Source organism: Macaca thibetana, chromosome 18 (assembly GCF_024542745.1).
Source record: "Macaca thibetana thibetana isolate TM-01 chromosome 18, ASM2454274v1, whole genome shotgun sequence".
Taxonomy (NCBI): Eukaryota; Metazoa; Chordata; class Mammalia; order Primates; family Cercopithecidae; genus Macaca; species Macaca thibetana.
Window position 1 is genome coordinate 57,584,104 of NC_065595.1, and position 20,872 is coordinate 57,604,975.

At 41.3% G+C, this 20,872-nt stretch overlaps 1 protein-coding gene across 6 annotated transcripts in view; it reads right to left on the reverse strand.

The window, feature by feature from the left end:
* Positions 1-7,629: 7,629 nt before the first annotated feature.
* The window catches only part of RBBP8 (RB binding protein 8, endonuclease), a 118,229-nt gene continuing 104,986 nt past the window's right edge, over positions 7,630-20,872 (reverse strand). For all 6 annotated transcript variants that reach the window (XM_050768075.1, XM_050768074.1, XM_050768073.1 and 3 more), the window contains 3 exons: positions 17,932-18,028; positions 12,154-12,295; positions 7,630-7,968 (listed from right to left, as the gene is read on the reverse strand). In XM_050768075.1, the coding sequence (XP_050624032.1) occupies positions 7,871-7,968; positions 12,154-12,295; positions 17,932-18,028 (337 nt within the window). In that variant the 3' untranslated portion in view covers positions 7,630-7,870. The remainder of the gene's footprint in view (positions 7,969-12,153; positions 12,296-17,931; positions 18,029-20,872) is intronic.

The window sequence follows — 20,872 nt, forward strand, 5'->3', positions numbered from 1 at the left end:
CATTTCTAGTAGGAGACCTAGTTTAATGATTCTAACTTTGCAATGTTCCTTGTGACCACTGAGTTGGTTAAAGGCTCACTGAGGAGAATTGTCATATTCATCTTTGTACTCTCAGCTGCCAGTTCTGGTATGTGACAATCATTAAGTGGTTACTAAATTTCTTCTTTTCCATTGCACCTCCATGTCTTAGCCCAGGTGCTCCTCTTATTTGGAATATTATAATAGATTACTAAATGCTTTTTCTTGCACACCTGACTCTATGCCTGACCACGCCCTCACCAAATCCATTTTATATATATTGCGGGCCTGACGATGCCATCTAAATTAACGCATTACTACACAGTTCAAAATATTTTCTACTGTCTTGAAGCTTAACATTGTACTACTTTTCCTTGTTGTCCTAGCAATATTTCTTAATTTGCCTTTACTGATTTGTGAACTTGTTAGAAATATAAATGCTCAGACAAAAATCAGAAACTTTGGGGTGGAGCTTGGCAATCTGTGGTTTAACAAGCCTTCCAGGTGATTCTGTTGTACACCAAAGTTTGAATGCCACTGTACTAGCCTCTAACAGTGACTTAGGGCAGTGTTCTCAAACTTGGCTGCACACCAGAATCACACAGGGAGCTTTAAAAGAAATATTGATTGGCCAGGTGTGGTGGCTCAAAGGCAGGCAGATCGCTTGAGCCCAGGAGTTTGAGACCAGCCTGAGCAACATGGTGAGACCTCATCTCTATAAAAACAAACAAAACAAAACAGGCGTGGTGGCACGCCTATAGTCCCAGCTACTCAGGAAGCTGAGGCTGCAGTGAGCTGTGATCATGCCACTGCTCTCTAGCCTGGGTGACAGTCTGTCTCCCCCAAAATTACTGATGCCTGGAACTTAACCTCAGACATAATTGGCCTGAGGTGCAGAAAGCATTTGACTAGGTGGACTTATAAGTAAAGGTGATAAAATTGAATGCTTGAAATAAATTCATGTTATTAAAGTATCGTTGTTTACTGAAGCTCTGTATAAGATTTAATTTGAAGAAAGGGATCTTCTACTAGTGGTCTGAAAAACCACAGTACTACAGACTCAAGTCTAGAGTCTTAATTTTGCATTCAGGACCCAAGTTTACTGCCTCTCTTACTAAAACCACATACTAGCTCTACTCCCTAGTTCTAATGCGTACACCTGCAAAGGGGAAAGAACATCAAACTGAGGTCCCAGATGCCATACATTCTGGTTCTAGCCCTTTGGGACCTTGGCAATCACTGAGTCTTTGGGCTCCTGTTTCTTCATTACAAAGTAAGGGGCTTGAATCAAATGATCTCTAAGGCCCCTTCTGACTCAGTATTTTAGCATCTCCACATTCCAATTAGTTTCCCAACTTAGATTGCATTGTCTCCTCTTTGCTTCTCTAGCTAGGTTAACTCATCCTAAGGCATAGTGTGGGTTCTAATTAGCCTTAAGATTTCTTCGGCACTCAGCCTATGCCTCTTTGACCTCTTAGGCATCTTTTTATGGCTGGCTGTTCTCCCCCTGGGTAATAGGAGCTCATGCATTTCTTTGTATTCGTAAATGCCCAATACGTAGGTACACAATGTTGACTTTTGTTTTCCTCTCAAGACCATGAATTCTTACCTCTGCTCTTTGTTATATTTCAACAACAGCTATGTTGAAAGCTCTTTTTGGGCTGATGTGCTATCATTACTGTGACAAAGGTACGCAATTCATATGCTATATATCCTAGAAATTCTCTTTTGATTGCTCGGCCTCTAGTTTCCAACTAATTATTTCTCCAAAAAGAGCTCTCGGCTGGACGCACTGGCTCACACCTGTAATCCCAGCACTTTGGGAGGCCGACGTGGATGGATCACCTGAGGACAGGAGTTGAAGACCAGCCTGGTCAACATGGCGAAACCCCGTCTCTACTAAAAATGCAATAAAAATTAGCCAGGCGTGTTGGTGCATGCCTGTAATCCCCGCTACTCAGGAGGCTGAGGCAGGATAATCGCTGGAACCTGGGAGTAGGAGGTTGCAGTGAGCTGAGATCGCGCCACTGCACTCCAGCCTGGGCGACAAGAGACTCCGTTTCAAAAAAAAATAAAAAATAAAAATAAATAAATAAAATAAAATAAATAAAAAATAGCTCTCTTCTGGCCTCTGCTGGTGTGATAGCAGACAACTGTTTCATTCTTTGCTTAACTGCATGCCAAAGAATTAAAGTGTAAGGACACTTAAGTTTTCTTTTTTCTCTCTTTTCTTTTCCTTTTCTCTTCTGTGAGACAGGATCTTGCTCTGTTTCCCAGACTGGAGTGCAGTGACACAATCTCAGCTCACTGCAGCCTCGACTTCCCAGGCTCAAGTGATCCTCCCACCTTAGCCTCCTGAGTAGCTGGAACTATAGGCACACACCACCACACCTGGTTATTATTATTATTATTACTTTTTTGAGATGGAGTTTTGCTCTTATTGCCCACCCAGGCTGGAGTGCAATGGTGTGATCTCAGCTCACTGCAACCTCTGCCTGCCAGGTTCAAGCCATTCTCCTGACTCAGCCTCCCGAGTAGCTGGGATTACAGGCATGTGCCACCAACCACACCTGGCCAATTTTGTATTTTTAGGAGAGACAAGGTTTCTCCATGGTGGTCCGGCTGGTCTCGAACTCTTCTGACCTCAGGTGATTCGCCCGCCTTGGCCTCCCAAAGTGCTGGGATTACGGGTGTGAGCCACCACGCCCGGCCTATTATTATTTTTATAAGAGACAAGGTCTCGCCATGTTGCCCAGGTTAGTCTTGAACTGCTGGGCTCAAGTGATCCTCCAGCCTCAGCTTCCCAAAGTGCTGGGATTACACGCATGAGCCACTGTGCCCAGCCAACACTTCAGTTTTCTAAGGACTATTCTAACAGTTCAACTTGGCAGTGAGAAAAACTGAGGTGTCTCTTAAACTGCTAGATATGCTGATAATACACAGTTGGATAGTAAAATTTGAGATATAGTTCAAATGCTTATTTCTGTTCAAAGATATAGTTCAAAGTGGCATTTTTCAAAATTAAACTCATGGATGTTATGAGATGACAAAGATGACAAAGTAAGATTCTTAGGTGTTTCTTTAAAAGCTTGCTCTTTTAGAGAATATCTGTCAAATTTTGCCGAATCCTGACACTGTACTTAGTATTGTGCCTGGTAAAGATAAAGCACTGAAGAAATGTTTGTCAAATGAATGAACTAGTGTTATTTGGTTTATGTAACATTAGTCTTTTTACGTAACTGAATTACAAATGAAAGACCATCTTGGAGCCAGGTGCAGTGGCTCATGCCTGTAATCCTAGCACTTTGAGAGGCCGGGGCAGGAGAATCACTTGAGCTCAGGAGTTCAAGACCAGCCTGGGCAACATAGTGAAAACTCATCTCTATAAAAAGAAAAAACAAAAAATTTAAAGAAAGACAATCTTTGGAGAAATCTTTGCCCTCTTTCAAATTTCTTTCTTTCTTTTTTTTTTTTTTTTTGAGGCGGAGTTTCGCTCTGTCTCCCAGGCTGGAGTGCAGTGGCCGGATGTCAGCTCACTGCAAGCTCCGCCTCCCGGGTTTACGCCATTCTCCTGCCTCAGCCTCCCGAGTAGCTGGGACTACAGGCGCCCGCCACCTCGCTCGGCTAGTTTTTTTTGTATTTTTTAGTAGAGACGGGGTTTCACCATGTTAGCCAGGATGGTCTCGATCTCCTGACCTCGTGATCCGCCCGTCTCGGCCTCCCAAAGTGCTGGGATTACAGGCTTGAGCCACCGCGCCCGGCCTTTCAAATTTATTTCTTTCAGAGGGTCTAAGAATGCCCTATATACATTTAAAAATACAAGCTAGTTGCAGTTTATTATTTTGTTATTTATTGAGACAGGGTCTCACTCTGTCATCCAGCCTGGAGCACACTGGCGCGATCTTGGCTCACTGCTGCCTCAGCCTCCCGGGACTCAAGGGATCCTCCCACCTCAGTCTCCCAAGTAGCTCCTGTGCCACTGTGCCCAGCCTAGATGCAGTTTAAACTGTTACTAATACATTCAGCCTATTGGCAGCAGCCTTCCCAGTTGGACTTTGAGAAAACTTTTCACCGCATGAAATGTTTTAGGGAATATTCTTCGGTTTCATCTGGCTTTTCTCTCAAGGTAACATTATTATGTCTTCTACACATACTTGGGTACCCATGATTAACTCATTCACACTGTCCCATTTGACAACCTTAGGTTTCAAATGGTTTAATCAGAGTATCTCTTTACTAAAGGTAGGAAAGCTGGCAGTCAAATGTTAAGTGCTGACATATAAGTTCTGCATGTTTCCTAAGTTTAAATCAATGGTCTCTAACTTTAAAAAGCTTGCTAGTGGCCAGGTGTGGTGTCTCCTGCCTGTAATCTTAGTACTTTGGCAGGCTGAGATGGACGGATCACCTGAGGTCAAGAGTTTGAGACCAGTCTGGCCAACATGGTGAAACCCCATCTTTACTAAAAATACAAAAATTAGCCGGGCATGGTGGCGGGTGCCTGTAATCCCAGCTACCCAGGAGGCTGAGGCAGCAGAACCGCTTGAACTCAGGAGGTGGAGGTTGTAGTGAGCTGACATCGTACCACAGCATTCCAGTCTGGGTGACAGAGTGAGAGACTCCATCACCAAAAAAAAAAAAAGCTTGCTGGCAACCTGACATTACATGTAACTATATATAACCGTGAATGACATACATTCTTACGAAAATATCGTCTAACATGTCTATTATACAAATACTTTACAAATGTATAAAGCCCTTTAATATACATTATCTTTTTAAAGAAAAGCTTGAGTGCACTGTCATAAACAGCCATTTTGCATTTATGTATCTAACTCAAATTTTTTTTTGGGTTTTTTTTGAGACTAAGTGTTGCCCAGGCTGGAGTGCAGTGACGTGATCTCGGCTCACTGCAGCCTCCACCTCCCAGATTTAAGCGATTCTCCTGCCTCAGCCTCCTGAGTAGCTGGGATTACAGGCGTGTGCCACTACGCCCGACTAATTTTTACATTTTAGTAGAGATGGGGTTTCATCATGTTGGCCAGGCTGGTCTCAAGGTTTTGACCTCAAGTGATCCACCCACTCTGGCCTCCCAAAGTGCTAGGATTACAGGCATGAACCACCGTGTCCCGCCACTGAAATGTTTTTAAAATGTGTCTATTTCCTTACTCCATTTAAAGGTAGAAGTTGGTCCACAGCAGATAAAAAGGGAGACAGACCTCAGTTCACTCAACTTCACAGTGTAACTGAAGAGAAAATGAAAACTGCTATAAATGGGATGGATAGCTGTGAAGCTACCATCAGGTGGACAAACCCTACCTCTCTGCTTAGGCTGCCTCTTAAAAAGCAAAATCCACTGGAAGTATACAGCTCCAACCACACATCCTGTGGTGCCTTGTTGAAATTCAGATGTCTCTCAAAGTCCTGGCCCTTAGAAGGACTATACTATAGTGAAGATGAGTTAGTAGATTCTGGAATTAGGCAACTATGGGTTCTAATTTCATCCCTACTAGTTATTAGAGGTAGCCATGAGATGGATAATTCTGACCTCTGAGAAGTCAGGAAAGTTATGAGGTAGGGCTTTCTGGAAACTTTTTTGTAGGGAACGAAAACAAATGGCATGTACTTTTTTTCTTCTTTTTGTGCAGAACATGGACATGATGCTAGAGGTGGCGGAGACAACTTTACAGATACCAGGATGAACACCAATATAAAGTATGGAAGAGCAGAAAACCAGGAGAAATCTGGGTCCCTAAGGCCATTATGGAGCTGCACTAGTGGCCTTGGACTGCTGACCTCTAGATTTTTTAAGGTGAGAAAAATACAGCCAGTAATTTGTTTTTTAACCTGCTGTTTTTTGGATCCTCTTTTTTTTTTTGCCGCTTAACAATATTAAGTGATAAATTCACAGGGTTATTTGAGGATCGAAAGAGAAACATTTATGTGAAGAGTATAACACAGTTCTTGACATACAGTAAGTGATCAATCAATGACTACTACTATTTTTGGAAGATTAGCTGACTACCAGCAGAGAACAAAAATCAAACACAGAATAAACAATTTAGGAAGGGAAGAAAAGGGCTGAATAGAAGTGATGATAGGGTGATAAAAAGTTCAGAATGGCCGGGCACGGTGGCTCACGCCTGTAATCCCAGCACTTTGGGAGGCCGAGGCGGGCGGATCACAAGGTCAGGAAATCGAGACCATCCTGGCTAACATAGTGAAACCCCGTCTCTACTAAAAAATACAAAAAATAAGCTGGGCGTGGTGGTGGGCGCCTGTAGTCCCAGCTCCTCGGGAGGCTGAGGCAGGAGAATGGCATGAACCTGGGAGGCGGAGCTTGCAGTGAGCAGAGATTATGCCACTGTACTCCAGCCTGGGCAAAAGAGTGAGATTCCGCCTCAAAAAAAAATCAGAATCATGGAGCCAAACAATGTACATAAGTGGTCTGACATAAAGTATATAATCAATATGTGTAATTCCTTTTCCTATCCTATTTGTGAGAACAGAAACTAATGCCATTTATTCACGAGAACCCTGATCAACAAGGAAGACCAGACTAAGCAAGAAGATTTTAGGACTCTGAGAAGTAAAGATTGTATTCATAAGGTTATTTATATTTGAGTGAGACATTCCATTCAATGTCTCTTTCATTTCTGCTTATGTAATACTGTCAAGATATGGATCAAAGAAATACACAAAAGAGACACTGATAAACAAAATGTCACTAGAAAAGATGGCACAGATTGGTCAGTCATCTTAGTGACTCATATACTAGGTCCTAGAGGAATAGAAAGTTGCTAAATAGAAAAATCTATTTTGAAACCAAATTGTTCATAACATTTGTCAGTCCACAGAAATAATACAATAGAAGTTGAACAAATGGGCAGAGAACTCAACATATTTAACCTCGAAACTGCACCAGAAAAAAAAAAAAAAAAGTATGGCTGGGCGCGGTGGCTCATGCCTTTAATCCCAGCACTTTGGGAGGCCGAGGCAGGTGGATCACGAGGTCAAGAGATCAAGACCATCCTGGCCAACACAGTGAAACCCCATCTCTACTAACAATACAAAAATTAGCTGGGCATGGTGGTGCGTGCCTGTTAGTCCCAGCTACTTGGGAGGCTGAGGCAGGAGAATCACTTGAACCCGGGAGGCGGAGGTGGCAGTGGGCTGAGATTGTGCCACTGCACTCCAGCCTGGCAACAGAGCGAGACTCCTTCTCGGGGTGGGGGGAAGAAAGCATGATGAAAAGAAAACATGTGAAGAGCTGGAAAATTAGGACCAGATCAGAGAATAATGTTTACAGTACATGGGAAAGGAAAAAAAGTCGGTATTTGTGGTCACCTTGAAAGGAATTTATGACAGTATAGTACCTGATCCCAATTCAACAAAAGCTGGAGAGTTTTAAAAAACTATTAAAATATAGCCTTTCTTTTTTGTTTAAAAAAAAAAAAAGACTTAAATGCTAGACACTGGTATGACCTAGAGAAGAGCAACTGATTAAGAAAAATCTGTAATGATTAAAATGAAGTCACTGCTCAATGTAAATACCAAGGGAAGATGAAGTAAAAAGAAAAGAACTGAAAGGCAACAAATCAGACTACAACTATCGTATTTTCAAAATTGTATTAGGTATCACTACATAAAGTAAATAAAAACTCTTAAGTTAGAGTGCAAAATGAAAGCGCCTTATTGTTTTAAAGGTGCAAAAGCAAAATATCGCAAACATTTTCAATAGAAAACTGATTTATAAATCCATTTATAGAAGATCAAAAAACCAATGTTTAATACCAACTTTAAGTATAAATAAGAAGGAAAAAACTGCTCCATCCTATTGTTTCTGTTTCAACGTCTATGTCTTCTGCTCCTTGCCTTTTGGAGAAAATATTGCGTTGTAAGGCTGACGTCTTTTTGGGCGAGGACAAGGATCAAGATCTTCCTTAATATAACCTTAAAAACAAATCATAAACTTAGAAGACTGTATGTGCAACATGTATTTCTTTCAGCTTATACCTAGTAAACGTTTCTTATTTCATGCTTTGTAAGTTTATATAATTCTGATCATTAGCTTTGTGATGCTGATAATTGATCTCACTATTTAGCATGTTTCCTCATTTATAATAATGACAGCAGTAAACATTTACCAAATGGTTGCATACATCATCTCATATAACTCACATTCGTTTGAAATAGTTTCTACTATACCTGTTTCACAGATGAGGTAATAGAGACCCAAGGAAGTTAAATTACTTGTTCAAGTTCACAAAGCTAGCAAGTAGAGGAGCTGGGACCTGGCCCAAGCTCTTTCTTATTCCAGAACCAGAATTCTTAAACTTTCCTATTCTGCCTCCTATAGGTAGTTGCAAAGGGGGACAAAGTGCTCAACATGAACTCTACTATAAATTTCAGGTACTTATCAAAAACACTTTTTACAGTAGCTATTTCAATAGATGACAATCCCTCTATACCATTCAGACTATTAGATCTCCTAAGGTGTCTCTAAACATGTAATTTTCAGGGGAAGTATTTGCTCTGCCATACGCATAGGGGTGCAATCACAGGCTCTATCCAGACTGATTCTATCTGGTGACCAGGCAGTGAGATATCACGTCAAAGGTGACTCAATCTAGCTTAATAATGGGGAAAGCAGAAATACAGTGAAAGCTGTCAAGAGAGTTTGCATCTTTTGGAAAAACTATCCTACCGTTAAACATCTGGAGCTTCTCCAAAAGTGAAGAAGGTCTCTCTCTCCTTGTGCAGTTAAATCATCAGAACTCTTCATTGAGAACAGCTGCTTTTCAAAATTAAATTAAATTAATTGTTTTTTTGAAACAGGGTCTTGCTCTGTTGCCCAGGCTGGAGTGTAGTGGTGCAATCAAGGCTCACTGCAGCCTCCACCTCCAGGGCTCAAGCAATCCTTCCATCTCAGCCGCTGGGACCACAGGCATGTGCCATCATACCTGGCTAATTTTATTATTTATTTATTTATTTATTTTTTTGAGACGGAGTCTCGCTCTGTCCCCCAGCCTGGAGTGCAGTGGCCGGATCTCAGCTCACTGCAAGCTCCGCCTCCCGGGTTTACGCCATTCTCCTGCCTCAGCCTCCCGAGTAGCTGGGACTACAGGCGCCCACCACCTCGCCCGGCTAGTTTTTTTTTTTTTTTTTTATTTTTTTTTTTTTTTTTTTAGTAGAGACGGGGTTTCACCGGGTTAGCCAGGATGGTCTCGATCTCCTGACCTCGTGATCCGCCCATCTCGGCCTCCCAAAGTGCTGGGATTACAGGCTTGAGCCACCGCGCCCGGCCTTATTATTTATTTTGTCTAGACCCAGGGTCTCACTCTGCTGCCACGGCTGGTCTTGAACTCCTGGGCTCAATGGATCCTCCCATCTTGGCCTCCCAAAGTGCTGGGATTACAGGTGTGAGACACTGTGCCCAGCTGAGAACAGTTTCCATAAGATGGCAAGGCTGAAATGAAATTCTAGGTGGTATAATTTTATCATCTGACATTTATTTAATGCTAGTTTTTCTTCTAGTGGGTAAAAATTTTAGATGTTTATCTATAACTGACAAACACAGGCCTAAAGCCTGAGGGCTACTAATTAATTAAAAAGTCAAATCATAAATATTCTAAACACTACTATACTTTTCAATCACATACCAGAAGACACATCCCGTTTTCATAAAACTATTTTTTTTTTAAGACAAGTCAGGTACAGTAGTGAGAACAAAGGGAAAGAGTAAAAGAAGGAGTTTGATCTGTAACTGAACGATCAACTGAGATAACTAATGGCCTCTGGAACAGCTAAAACTCAGTATTTTAAACCAAAAGGTAAGACTTAGTCTGCACCTGGGTAGTCTTTGGACCATGGAGAAAATAGCAAAAAATAATAAAGAGGTCAGATAAGTCCCTGCTTAGCTAATATTCTTCCTCTCTTGTGGCTTTTTTCTAAACAGCTTCATTCAAGTATACTTGGTATATATAAACTGTACATATGTAATGCGTTTAATTTATATATATATATAAACTGTACATATGTAATGCGAATATTTAGTTCTTATGTTTAAGGATGATTTTGAATTAAAATTCTTCATAAAACTAAGAGTATATTGTCTTATTAAAGAGAATGTCTGATTGAATGTCTGTACCAACATTCATTTAATAACAAATGAGTTTTGAACTATATGTGCCACATACAAAAAAAGTCTAAGAATACAATCATGTAGAGAATAAAATACTTAGTTAAAGAGGCCCCTTCAGGCCGGGCATGGTGGCTCGAGCCTGTAATCCCAGTACTTTGGGAGGCCAAGGCGGGTGGATCACTTGAGGTCAGGAGTTCGAGACAAGCCTGGCCGGAATGGTGAAACCCCATCTCTACTAAAAATACAAAGAAAAAAAAGCTGGGTGTGGTTGCGTGTGCCTGTAGTCCCAGCTATTCAAGAGGCTGAGGCAGGAAAATTGCTTGAACCTGGGAGGTGGAGGTTGCAGCGAGCTGAGATCATGCCACTGCACTCCAGCCTGGGCCTTGCAGTGAGACTCCATCTCAAAAAAAAAAAAAGCCCCTTCATAAAAACTAGCTATTAAATGCTCTATGAGCTCCTCTGGAATGATATTTTCACAACAAAGGGTCTGTGAAATGGACCCTGCTTAATTAAATAGCTCTTTTAAGGCTAAGGACTCGAGCTTTTCATTTCATTTAAACCAATGATTACAATGAAGTTTAGACCTTAGTGACTATGAATTACTATATGCCTGGAACAGTGGTAATGTCCAGATTAATAATCCTAGCTTGAGCACAGAAATGGGAGTATGCTACCCCAAAGAAAGTTATATGACATGAAGACTTCAGATCACATACCCAACTAACTTAACTTTGGTAGAAAATATAAAACCAGAAAAGTGTGGATCTATATTTTTTAGCATTATGCTGCTGGTGAGACAGAACAAAAATTACTACTCTTGACCTTTTATTAACAGCCTAAAAGCTGAATATATTCTCAAATTATATTAAATGTAAGTGTCATATCTAAACAAGCTAGTTGCATGTCAACACCTAACAAATAAACATCTTTTTAATTCAGATACCATTTATAAACATATAGCATTATGGATAAGTGAGGTTTAAAAATCCAAAATTCATAGCAGGAGATTTAAAAAGATTCTCTCTTTTTAAATATAACTTTGCTGGTAGTTTTTGTTAGGTTATTTATTTTATTTAAAGTCATTTTGGCTGGGTGCAGTGGCTCATGGCTGCAATCCCAGCGTTTTGGGAGGTCAAGGCAGGAGGACCACTTGAGGCCAGGAGTTCCAGACCAGCCTGGGCAACATAGTGAGACCCTGTCTCTAGCGAAAAACAAAACAAAAAAGTGCTGGGTGTGGTGGCACATGCCTGTAGTCCTCGCTACCTGGAAGGCTGAGATAGAAGGATAGTTTGAGTCCATAAGTTGGAGGCATCAGTGAGCCATGACTGTGCATGCCACTGCACTCCAGCCTGGGTGACAGAGTGAGGCCCTATATTTAAAAAAAAAAAAAAAAAAAATCATTTTGATGATAGAATAAAAGAGAAATTGTTTTTTGAAATTTGGTAAAGCAGAATAATATAAGCACAATCACATTAAAGTGATATAACCAATCTCTAATTCCAACTAAATTACTGAAGAGTCCTTTTATGTTTAGGAATGTTTTTATGTCACAAAACTAGCACCCAACCTGCAGAAAAGGTAAAGAAACCATAGAAAAAAAGGTGCATGATCACATTTGGGCATATACAGTATTTTATTTTATTATCTTATTTTATTTTATTTTTGAGACAGAGTCTTGCTCTGTCGCCCAGGCTGGAGTGCAATGGCACAATCTTGGCTCACTGCAACCTCCATCTCCTATGTTCAAGCGATTCACTTGCCTCAGCCTCCCGAGTAGCTGGGACTACAGGCGTGTGCCACCATGCCTGGCTAATTTTTTGTATTTTAGTAGAGATGGGACTTCACCATGTTGGCCAGGCTGGTCTTTAGCTCCTGACCTCAGGTGATCCACCTGCCTTGGCCTGCCAAAGTGTTGGGATTATAGGCATGAGCCACTGTGCCTGGCCAAGTATTTAAAAAAATTAATTATAAAATGTTACAATCTATACTCTCACCTCTTTCCATACAAGTCTGAGTGGAAGGAAAACCAACTTCCCAAAAATTCTCTGGTGTGTTGGGTGGAATGTAGCGGAATCGGTGTCTTGAGCAGGAAGCCAACTTCTTTTCTCTTTCTTCTGCTGGCATATCTGCATAATACTAACAATAAAAACTGGTAAGTTTTTTCACTGAAGAATAATAAATGGAGTGTTATGCTTATTGATTATAAACTAGAAGCTAAAAAAGCCATTTACTAAGATATTCAGCATTCTAAGGAAACTTAATCCTCACTGATGATACTATTAGTAATTAATTCTTACAGACAGTACTGATGTTGGTCTGTGAAGTGCCTGCTTCACTGATGAGAAAAGGAGCTTGTATCACAATGTAAACCAATAAAGTGCTTCCTTCATCAACAAAGTCTTGCAGTGAAAAAAAAAAAAAAGCCAGTTGAACTTGACAGTGTGCTTAGTGATACAGCGGATTTATACACTGGTAGAAAGTCTTTATCCTTATTAGGCCAGTAACAAAAATTCAGAGGTCTACATGTTTCTTAATTGTTATCTGAATATAATGTGTGTTTCAAGGTAATTTTCCGATCTCTACGGTTTTAAAAAATAATTTAGATCTGAATGTTGTAGGCTCCATGAGTTCTCCCTTTAAGGTTTCAGTTAGGATCAAAAGCATACTATTTTTTGGCAACTGTGAAAACAAAGAACTTGAACTTCATGCACACAAGGATAAAATTATATGTAAAAATTGTACAGGTTTTTAAGGCCTAGACCTAATGAAAACAAAGCAGTAGTATAAGGTTTAATAGAACATAGATGGACAGAATCACTTTTTTTTTTTTTTTTGAGAGACAAACTCTTACTCTGTCACCCAGGCTGGGGTGCAGTGACACGATCTTGGCTCGCTGCAACCTCCCACTCCTGTGTTCAAGTGATTCTCTTGCCTCAGTTTCCCAATTAGCTGGGACTACAGGCATGTGCCACCATGCACAGCTAATTTTGTATTTTTAGTAGAGACGGATTTTTACTATATGTTAGCCAGGCTGGTCTCGAACTCCTGACCTCAAGTAATCCACCTGTTTCAGCCTCCCAAAGTGCCGGGATTATAGGCATGAGCCACCCAGAATCACATATCTAATCCAGCCAATTCCTTCACTTTACACTTGAGAAACTGAAAATGAAAGTGGTAATTTGCTAAAGATATCACCTATTGAAAGTGACAGACTTAAAACTAGAATTTAAGTTTGAAGTAAAAGCTTTTAATACATTTCTATTTTACATAGATTAAAGGCTTTAAAGAGCGTGAAATAACTTTATTCAGGTATCTTTTTCATCATTCTCACTGCCCTAAGTTTAAGCCTTTGTTACCTTAGTCTGGGCTTTGGGATGAGATGACCTTAGAGAATCAGGGATTACTGGAAAAAACACTGCCACTGAATTAAAACATACTTGAGAAAGAGTAGTCGGTCAGTGCAGTTGTAAGACGGCAAGCAAATGGGTTAGTGGTAGAACAGGAAATCAGAGAGGAAGTGCAGTGCCAGAATTTGTTGTCCTTGATAAGGACTTTAGATTCTTTTTCTTAGAGGGATGGGAGGACACTGAAGGATTTTGGGAATGACATGATTTAACTTTCATTCTAAAAAAAGGCCATTCATTGCTGAGCTGAAAGTACATTGTTAAGAGACAAGAATGAAAAGTAAAAGAGAATGAGGACAGAAGTACATGGAAACTCTGTACTTTCTGTACAACTTTGCTGTGAACCTGTAACTGCTCTAAAAAAATAAATGTTTATTTATTTTTTTGAGATGGAGTTTCGCTCTTGTCGCCTAGGTTGGAGTGCAATGGAGCGATCTCAGCTCACTGCAACCTCTGCCTCCTGGGTTCAAGCGATTCTCCTGCCTCAGCCTCCCGAGTAGCTGGGATTACAGGCATGCACCACCACATCCAGCTAATATTTGTATTATTAGTAGAGACAGGGTTTTACAATGTTGGCCAGGCTGGTATTGAACTCCTGACCTCAGGTGATCCACCCGCCTCAGCCTCCCAAAGTGCTGGAATTAGAGGCGTGAGCCAGTGTGCCCAGTCAAAATAAAAGTTTTAGAGTAAAAAAAAAAAAAAAAATGACCAGGAGAGCACTTAGAAGCTATTACAATTATAAAATGTTGGCTGGGTGCAGTGGCTCACGCCTGTAATCCCAACACTTTGGGAGGCCGAGGTGGGCGTTTCACAAGGTCAGGAGATTGAGACCATCCTGGCTAAGATAGTGAAACCCCGTCTCTATTGAAAATACAAAAAAATTAGTCAGGCGTGGTGGCGGGTGCCTGTAGTCCCAGCTACTTGGGAAGCTAAGGTGGGAAAATGGCGTGAACCCAGGAGGCAGAGCTTGCAGTGAGCTGAGATGGTGCCACTGTGCTCCAGCCTGGGCAACAGAGCGAGACTCCATCTCAAAAATAAATAAATAAATAAATAAAAATGTTGCCTTGGTCCAGGGCATTAGTGGTGGTGACAGTAAGTGGATGGATATGGGATATATATATAGAGATATATATATATTTTTGAGACGGAGTCTCGCTCTGTCGCCCAGGCTGGAGTGCAATGGCCGGATCTCGGCTCACTGCAAGCTCCGCCTCCCGGGTTTACGCCATTCTCCTGCCTCAGCCTCCCGAATAGCTGGGACTACAGGTGCCTGCCACCTCGCCCGGCTAGTTTTTTTTTTTTGTATTTTTTAGTAGAGACGGGGTTTCACCGTGTTAGCCAGGATGGTCTCGATCTCCTGATCTTGTGATCCGCCCGTCTTGGCTTCCCAAAGTGCTGGGATTACAGGCTTGAGCCACTGCGCCCGGCCTGATATGGGATATATTTTGAAGGAAGAATCAACGAATCAATGGGGTTTGTTGATATGTAAGTTATTGAGACGTGAAATAAAAAAGTAGTGAATAACTACAAGATCTCAGGACATATAGGAGACTCAGCGGTGAGGTCTGGGAATTGAGAGCAGATATTGTATGTTTGTTTTTGGACATGTGAAATTTGAGATCACTATTGTAGATCCACATGAGTATTGCACATTCAACTTGTAGAATAGGCAATGGGATACATTTAAGAACGCAAGCTTGTAGTTAGTATTTAAGTACATGGGACTGGCACTTCCACTTCTGTTTATGATTGAGTAACAGAACAGATTCACCCTCCTACGTAAATTAACTAGAAAAACGAAAATGTACACAATAATGTTTTGCAGAGATTGGATAACAAAAAGCACGGGAAATGATTATTGAGAATGAATGCAACTTAACAGCTTTTCTATCAAAGTAGCTTTTTTCTAACTAGTAGGATTAGTTCTAGATCATAGAATTATGTATATAACTAAAAATCAGAGATTTACTTAATGCGGACCATATTCTTTAAGAAATCATGATATATTGAATTTGTGTAATGAAAACTCACAAACTCACATTATGGGCTTTTGCTTGTATTGCCAAACTGCTTTTCAAATAGTGATCCCCATTGTTAGTACATAAGAGCATATTTTTACCCAATGCTTACCTGCATTACAATCTAGTCACACTTTCACATATAATTTTAATGTGCTTGGTTATCAAATTTTCTAGCCCATAGGTTAAAAAGGAAATTTAAAAGGGGAAGTAAATTGCTGAAGGCAGGCATCTGAGAGCTAATGGACAAAAAGGGAAGAAATAAAAACAGCATGTTCCAGGTCAAAACAACCTGCCTGGGACTATTTAGTAAAAGGACAATCAGTACAGTTGGCCCTTCATATCCTTGGGTTCTACATTCATGGATTCAACCAGCCATGGATCGAAAATATTCAGGAAAAAACCCTGCATCTGTATTAAACATGTACAGACTATTTTTCTTGTCATTCCCTATGCAATACAGTATAACAACTATTTATATAGCATTTACATTGTAATAGGGATTATAAGTTATTAGAGGTAATTTAAAGCATAATGAAAGAATGTGCATGGTTATAGGCAAACACTATGTCATTTTATATCAGGGACTTGAGCATCTGTGATTTTGGTATCCACAGTAGGTCCTGAAGCCAGTTTTCCACAGATACAAAGGGATGTCTGTACCAGCTACTTCAACATCCAAGACAGCCAATGTATAAAAGGAAAAATGTAAGTGTTTAACTGTTTATTCATTGTACCTTGTTTAGGAAGAAAAATGTTTGGTGCGGTGACTCACACCAGTAATCCCAGTACTTTAGGAGGCCGAGGTGGGCGGATCACCTGAGGTTGGGAGTTCGAGGCCAGCCTGGCCAAAATGGACCAGTCTCTACTAAAAACACAAAATTAGCCGGGCATGGTGGTGCATGCCTGTAATCCCAGCTACTCGGGAGGCGGAGGCAGAGGCAGGAGAATCGTTTGAAGCCGGGAAGTGGAGGTTGTGGTGAGCTGAGATCAAGCCACTGCACTCTAGCCTAGGCAACAACAACAAAACACCGTCTCAAAAAAAAAAAAAAAAGAAAGAAAAAAAGAACTTGGCCGGCCACGGTGGCTCCGATCTGTAATCCCAGAACTTTGGGAGGCCAAGGTGGCTGGATCAATTGAGGTTAGGAGTTCGAGACCAGCCTGGCCAAATAGTGTAACCCTGTATCTACTAAAAATACAAAATATCCATGCATGGTGGGGGGTACCTGTAATCCCAGCTACTTGGGAAGCTGAGGCAGGAGAATTGCTTGAACCTGGGAGGTGGAGGTTGCAGTGAGCCAAGATCGTGCCACTGCACTCCAGCCTGGGCAACAGGGCAAGACTCCGTCTCAAAAAAAAAAAAAAAAAAAAAAGAAAAAAAAAAAAAAAGGAACTTACATTGGTGGTACCAATTATTTAAAAAAAATTAAGAGTATACCTAATTTCCTGAGAATGCTGGTGAAAATAATGCTTTTTTTTGAGACGAAGTTTCACTCTTGTTGCCCAGGCTAGAGCACAATGGCACGATCTCAGCTTACCGCAACCTCCACTTCTGGGGTTCAAGCAATTCTCCTGCCTCAGCCTCCTAAGTAGTGGGATTACAGGCAACTGCCACCATGCCCAGCTAATTTTTGTAATTTAGTAGAGACGGGGTTTCACCAAGTTGACTAGGCTGGTCTTGAACTTCTGACCTCAGGTGATTCACCCTCCTCGGACTACTACCAAAGGTTTCCCTAAATAGTATATGTATAGGAGCATTTGCTATAACATAACACAAGGGGCAAGAAATAATGCAAATACAGAAAAATGGCATGAATGTCTTAAGCTGGCCATAAGAACTAGGGCTTATGCCCCAGACTCATGTAATCTAAGAGAAACTGAGGGTTTTTCATCTGTTTATATCTCTCAGGTCACAGCCAGAATACTTTTTTTTTTTTGGAGACAGTCTCGCTCTGTCACCCAGGCTGGAGTGCAGTGTTGCAATCTCCGCCTCCCAGGTTCAAGCAATTCTCATGCCTCAGCCTCCTGAGTAGCTGGAATTACAGGTGTGCACCACCACACCCAGCTAATTTTTGTATTTTTTAGTAGTGGTGGGGTTTCGCCATGTTGGCGAGGCTGGTCTCGATCTTCTGGCCTCAAGTGATCTGCCCTCCTCGGCCTCCCAAAATGCTGAGATTAGAAGCATGAGCCACCGCACCCAACCCAGACTACTCCTTATTCCTTCTGTTATGCCTGGCTCAAATAAGAGGTTGCTATAACAAATATGGTTTGTATATGTGATTTTAAAATCATGCATTTATTATCTATAAAGTCATACTTAAAAAAAATTAGTATCTACATTAGTACTTACAATTTCACATTCCTTACATGTGTGCCCAAGCAGTTTTCTTCTCTCCTCTTTTTTCCGAACCACCTCAATATGAGGAAAATTTTGCAAGCTAGTCTCTCTGGGGGAAAAAATGAATTAAATTAACAAAGCTTAGAGTTCAGAGGAGAAATAATCCCCAAAACATTCATTCATTTTATTTGAAATGCTTATTCAGTATGTTAGAAAAATATTGCTTCATCAAATACTTATTAAGTGCTTACCTTAAATACACCAAGTATTTTTATGGGTATTTTTTTTCTAACTAAAAAAAATAAAACTATTTACTATCCAAAGTGATCTGGAAATTCAGTATAATCCCCATCAAAATACCAATAATGTTCTTCACAGAAATATTTATTTAGAGACAGTCTCGCTCTGTTGACCAGGCTGGAGTTCAATGGCATGATCTTGGTTCACTGCAACCTCCACCTCCCGCGTTCAAGTGATTCTTGTGCCTCAGCCTTCTGAGTAGCGGGATTACAGGCTTGTGCCACCACGCCCAGCTAATTTTTTTTATTTTAGTATAGACAGGGTTTCACCATGTTGGCCAGGTTTCTCTTGAACTCCTAACCTCAGTTGATCTGCCCACCTCAGCCTCCCAAAGGGCTAGGATTACAGGCGTCAGCCACCATGCCCAGGCTTTCATAGAAATATAAAAGAGAATCCTAAAACTAGTATGAAACCAGTAAAGACATAGCAATAGCAAAAGCAATCCTGAGCAGAAAGAATAAAGCTGGATGGGCACAGTGCCTCACTTGAGGTCAGGAGTTCGAGACCAGTCTGGCCAACATGACGAAGCTACGTCTTAATTAAAAATACAAAAATTAGCCGGGCATCGTGGCACAGGCCTGTAATTCCAGCTACTCAGGAGGCTGAGGCACAAGAACAGCTTGAACCCCGGAGGCAAAGGTTGCAGCGAGTGCAGAATGCGCCACTGCATTCTAGCCTGGGCGACAGAGTGAGACTCTGTCTCAAAAACAAAAACAAAAACAAACAAAAAAAACCATAGCTTCCAAATTTTGGGGGAAGGTGATTTAAATAATAACAACTCCAGTCCTCCCACTTGACTAGCTCTGCAATTATTACACTCTTTCTCTACTATAATATCACTCTCTCAGTGAATCAGCTCTTTGTATGGTGGGAAAAAAAGAAAAAAACAACCATTGGGGCCGGGCTTACGCCTGTAATCCCAGCACTTTAGGAGGCTAAGGCGGGCGGATCACAAGGTCAGGAGATCAAGACCATCCTGGCTAACACGGCGAAACCCTGTCTCTACTAAAAGTACAAAAAATTAGCCGGGCGAGGTGGCGGGCGCCTGTAGTCCCAGCTACTTGGGAGGCTGAGGCTGGAGAATGGCGTGAACCCAGGAGGCGGAGCTTGCAGTGAGCCGAGATTGTGCCACTGCACTCCAGCCTGGATGACAGAGCGACACTCCGTCTCAAAAAAAACAAAACAACAACAAAAACCGTTGGATGATTACAATATTTCGAAAGAAATCTTGTTTTTTTGATCAGTAGGCTTAAAATATTTAGTAAACTGTGCAGTAAACAGATGCGCTGTCATCCAGGTTTTGTTGTTCTATTTGTAAAGTACAGGCACAGTAGATTTAGCATAATTCTTCAGGGTCCTAGGATTTTCGGAATGGTAAATGAGCAATGGCTTCAACTTAAAGTCACAGCTGCATTAACCCAAACAAGAGTCAACCGGTCCTTTGAAGCTCTGAAGCCAGGCACTGGTTTCTCCTCTCTAGTTATCAAAGTCATAGATGGCGTCTTCTTCCAATAGAAGGTTGTTTCATCTACACTGAAAATCTGTTGTTTAGTTCAGCCATGTTCATCATTGATCTCAGCCAGATATTCTAGATAATTTGCTGCTACCGCTTCTATATCAGTACTTTCTGTTTGCTTTTTTTTTTTTTTTTTTTTTTTTTTTTTTTTTGAGACGGAGTCTCGCTCTGTCGCCCAGGCTGGAGTGTAGTGGCCGGATCTCAGCTCACTGCAAGCTCCGCCTCCTGGGTTCGGGCCATTCTCCTGTCTCAGCCTCCTGAGTAGCTGGGACTACAGGCGCCCGCCACCTCGCCCGGCTAGTTTTTTGTATTTTTTAGTAGAGACGGGGTTTCACCGTGTTAGCCAGGATGGTCTCGATCTCCTGACCTCGTGATCCACCCGTCTCGGCCTCCCAAAGTGCTGGGATTACAGGCTTGAGCCACCGCGCCCGGCCGTCGCTTTGTAGTTTTATATTATGGACATGGCTTCCTTCCTTAAACCTCATGAACCAACCTGTGCTAGTTTCAAACTTTTCTTCTGCAGCTTCCTCAAACTAAAGAGAGTTAGAGGCTTGCTCTGGATTAGGCATTGGCTTAAAGGAATGTGGTGGCTGGTTTGATCTTCAGTCTAGACCACTGAAACTTCCTCCATATCAGCATTAAGTCTGTTTCACTTTCTTACCATTGATGTGTTCACTGGAGTAGCACTTGTGATTTTCTTCAAGAACTTTCCTTTGCATTTGCAACTTGGCAGACTGGTGTAAAAGGCCTAGCTTTTTACCTCTCTTGGCTTTTGAAATGTCTTCCTCATTAAACTTAATCATTTGTAGCATTTGATTTAAAGGTAAGAGATGTGCAACTCTTCCTTTCACATGTATACTTAGAGGGCATCATAGTTTTTAGTTTTTGAGACAGCATCTCGCTTTATCTCCCAGGCTGGAGCACAGTGGCGTGATCACAGCTCACTGTAGTTTCGACTTCCTGGGCTCAAGCAATCCTCCTACGTCAGCCTCTCCCAGTACAATAGTTGGAACTACAGGTGTGTGCCACCATGCTCAGTTAATTTTTTTGGCATTTTTTGTAGAGATGGGGTTTTTCCATATTGCCCAGACTGGTCTAGATCTGCTCATCATAGCCTCCCAAAGTTCTAGAATTACA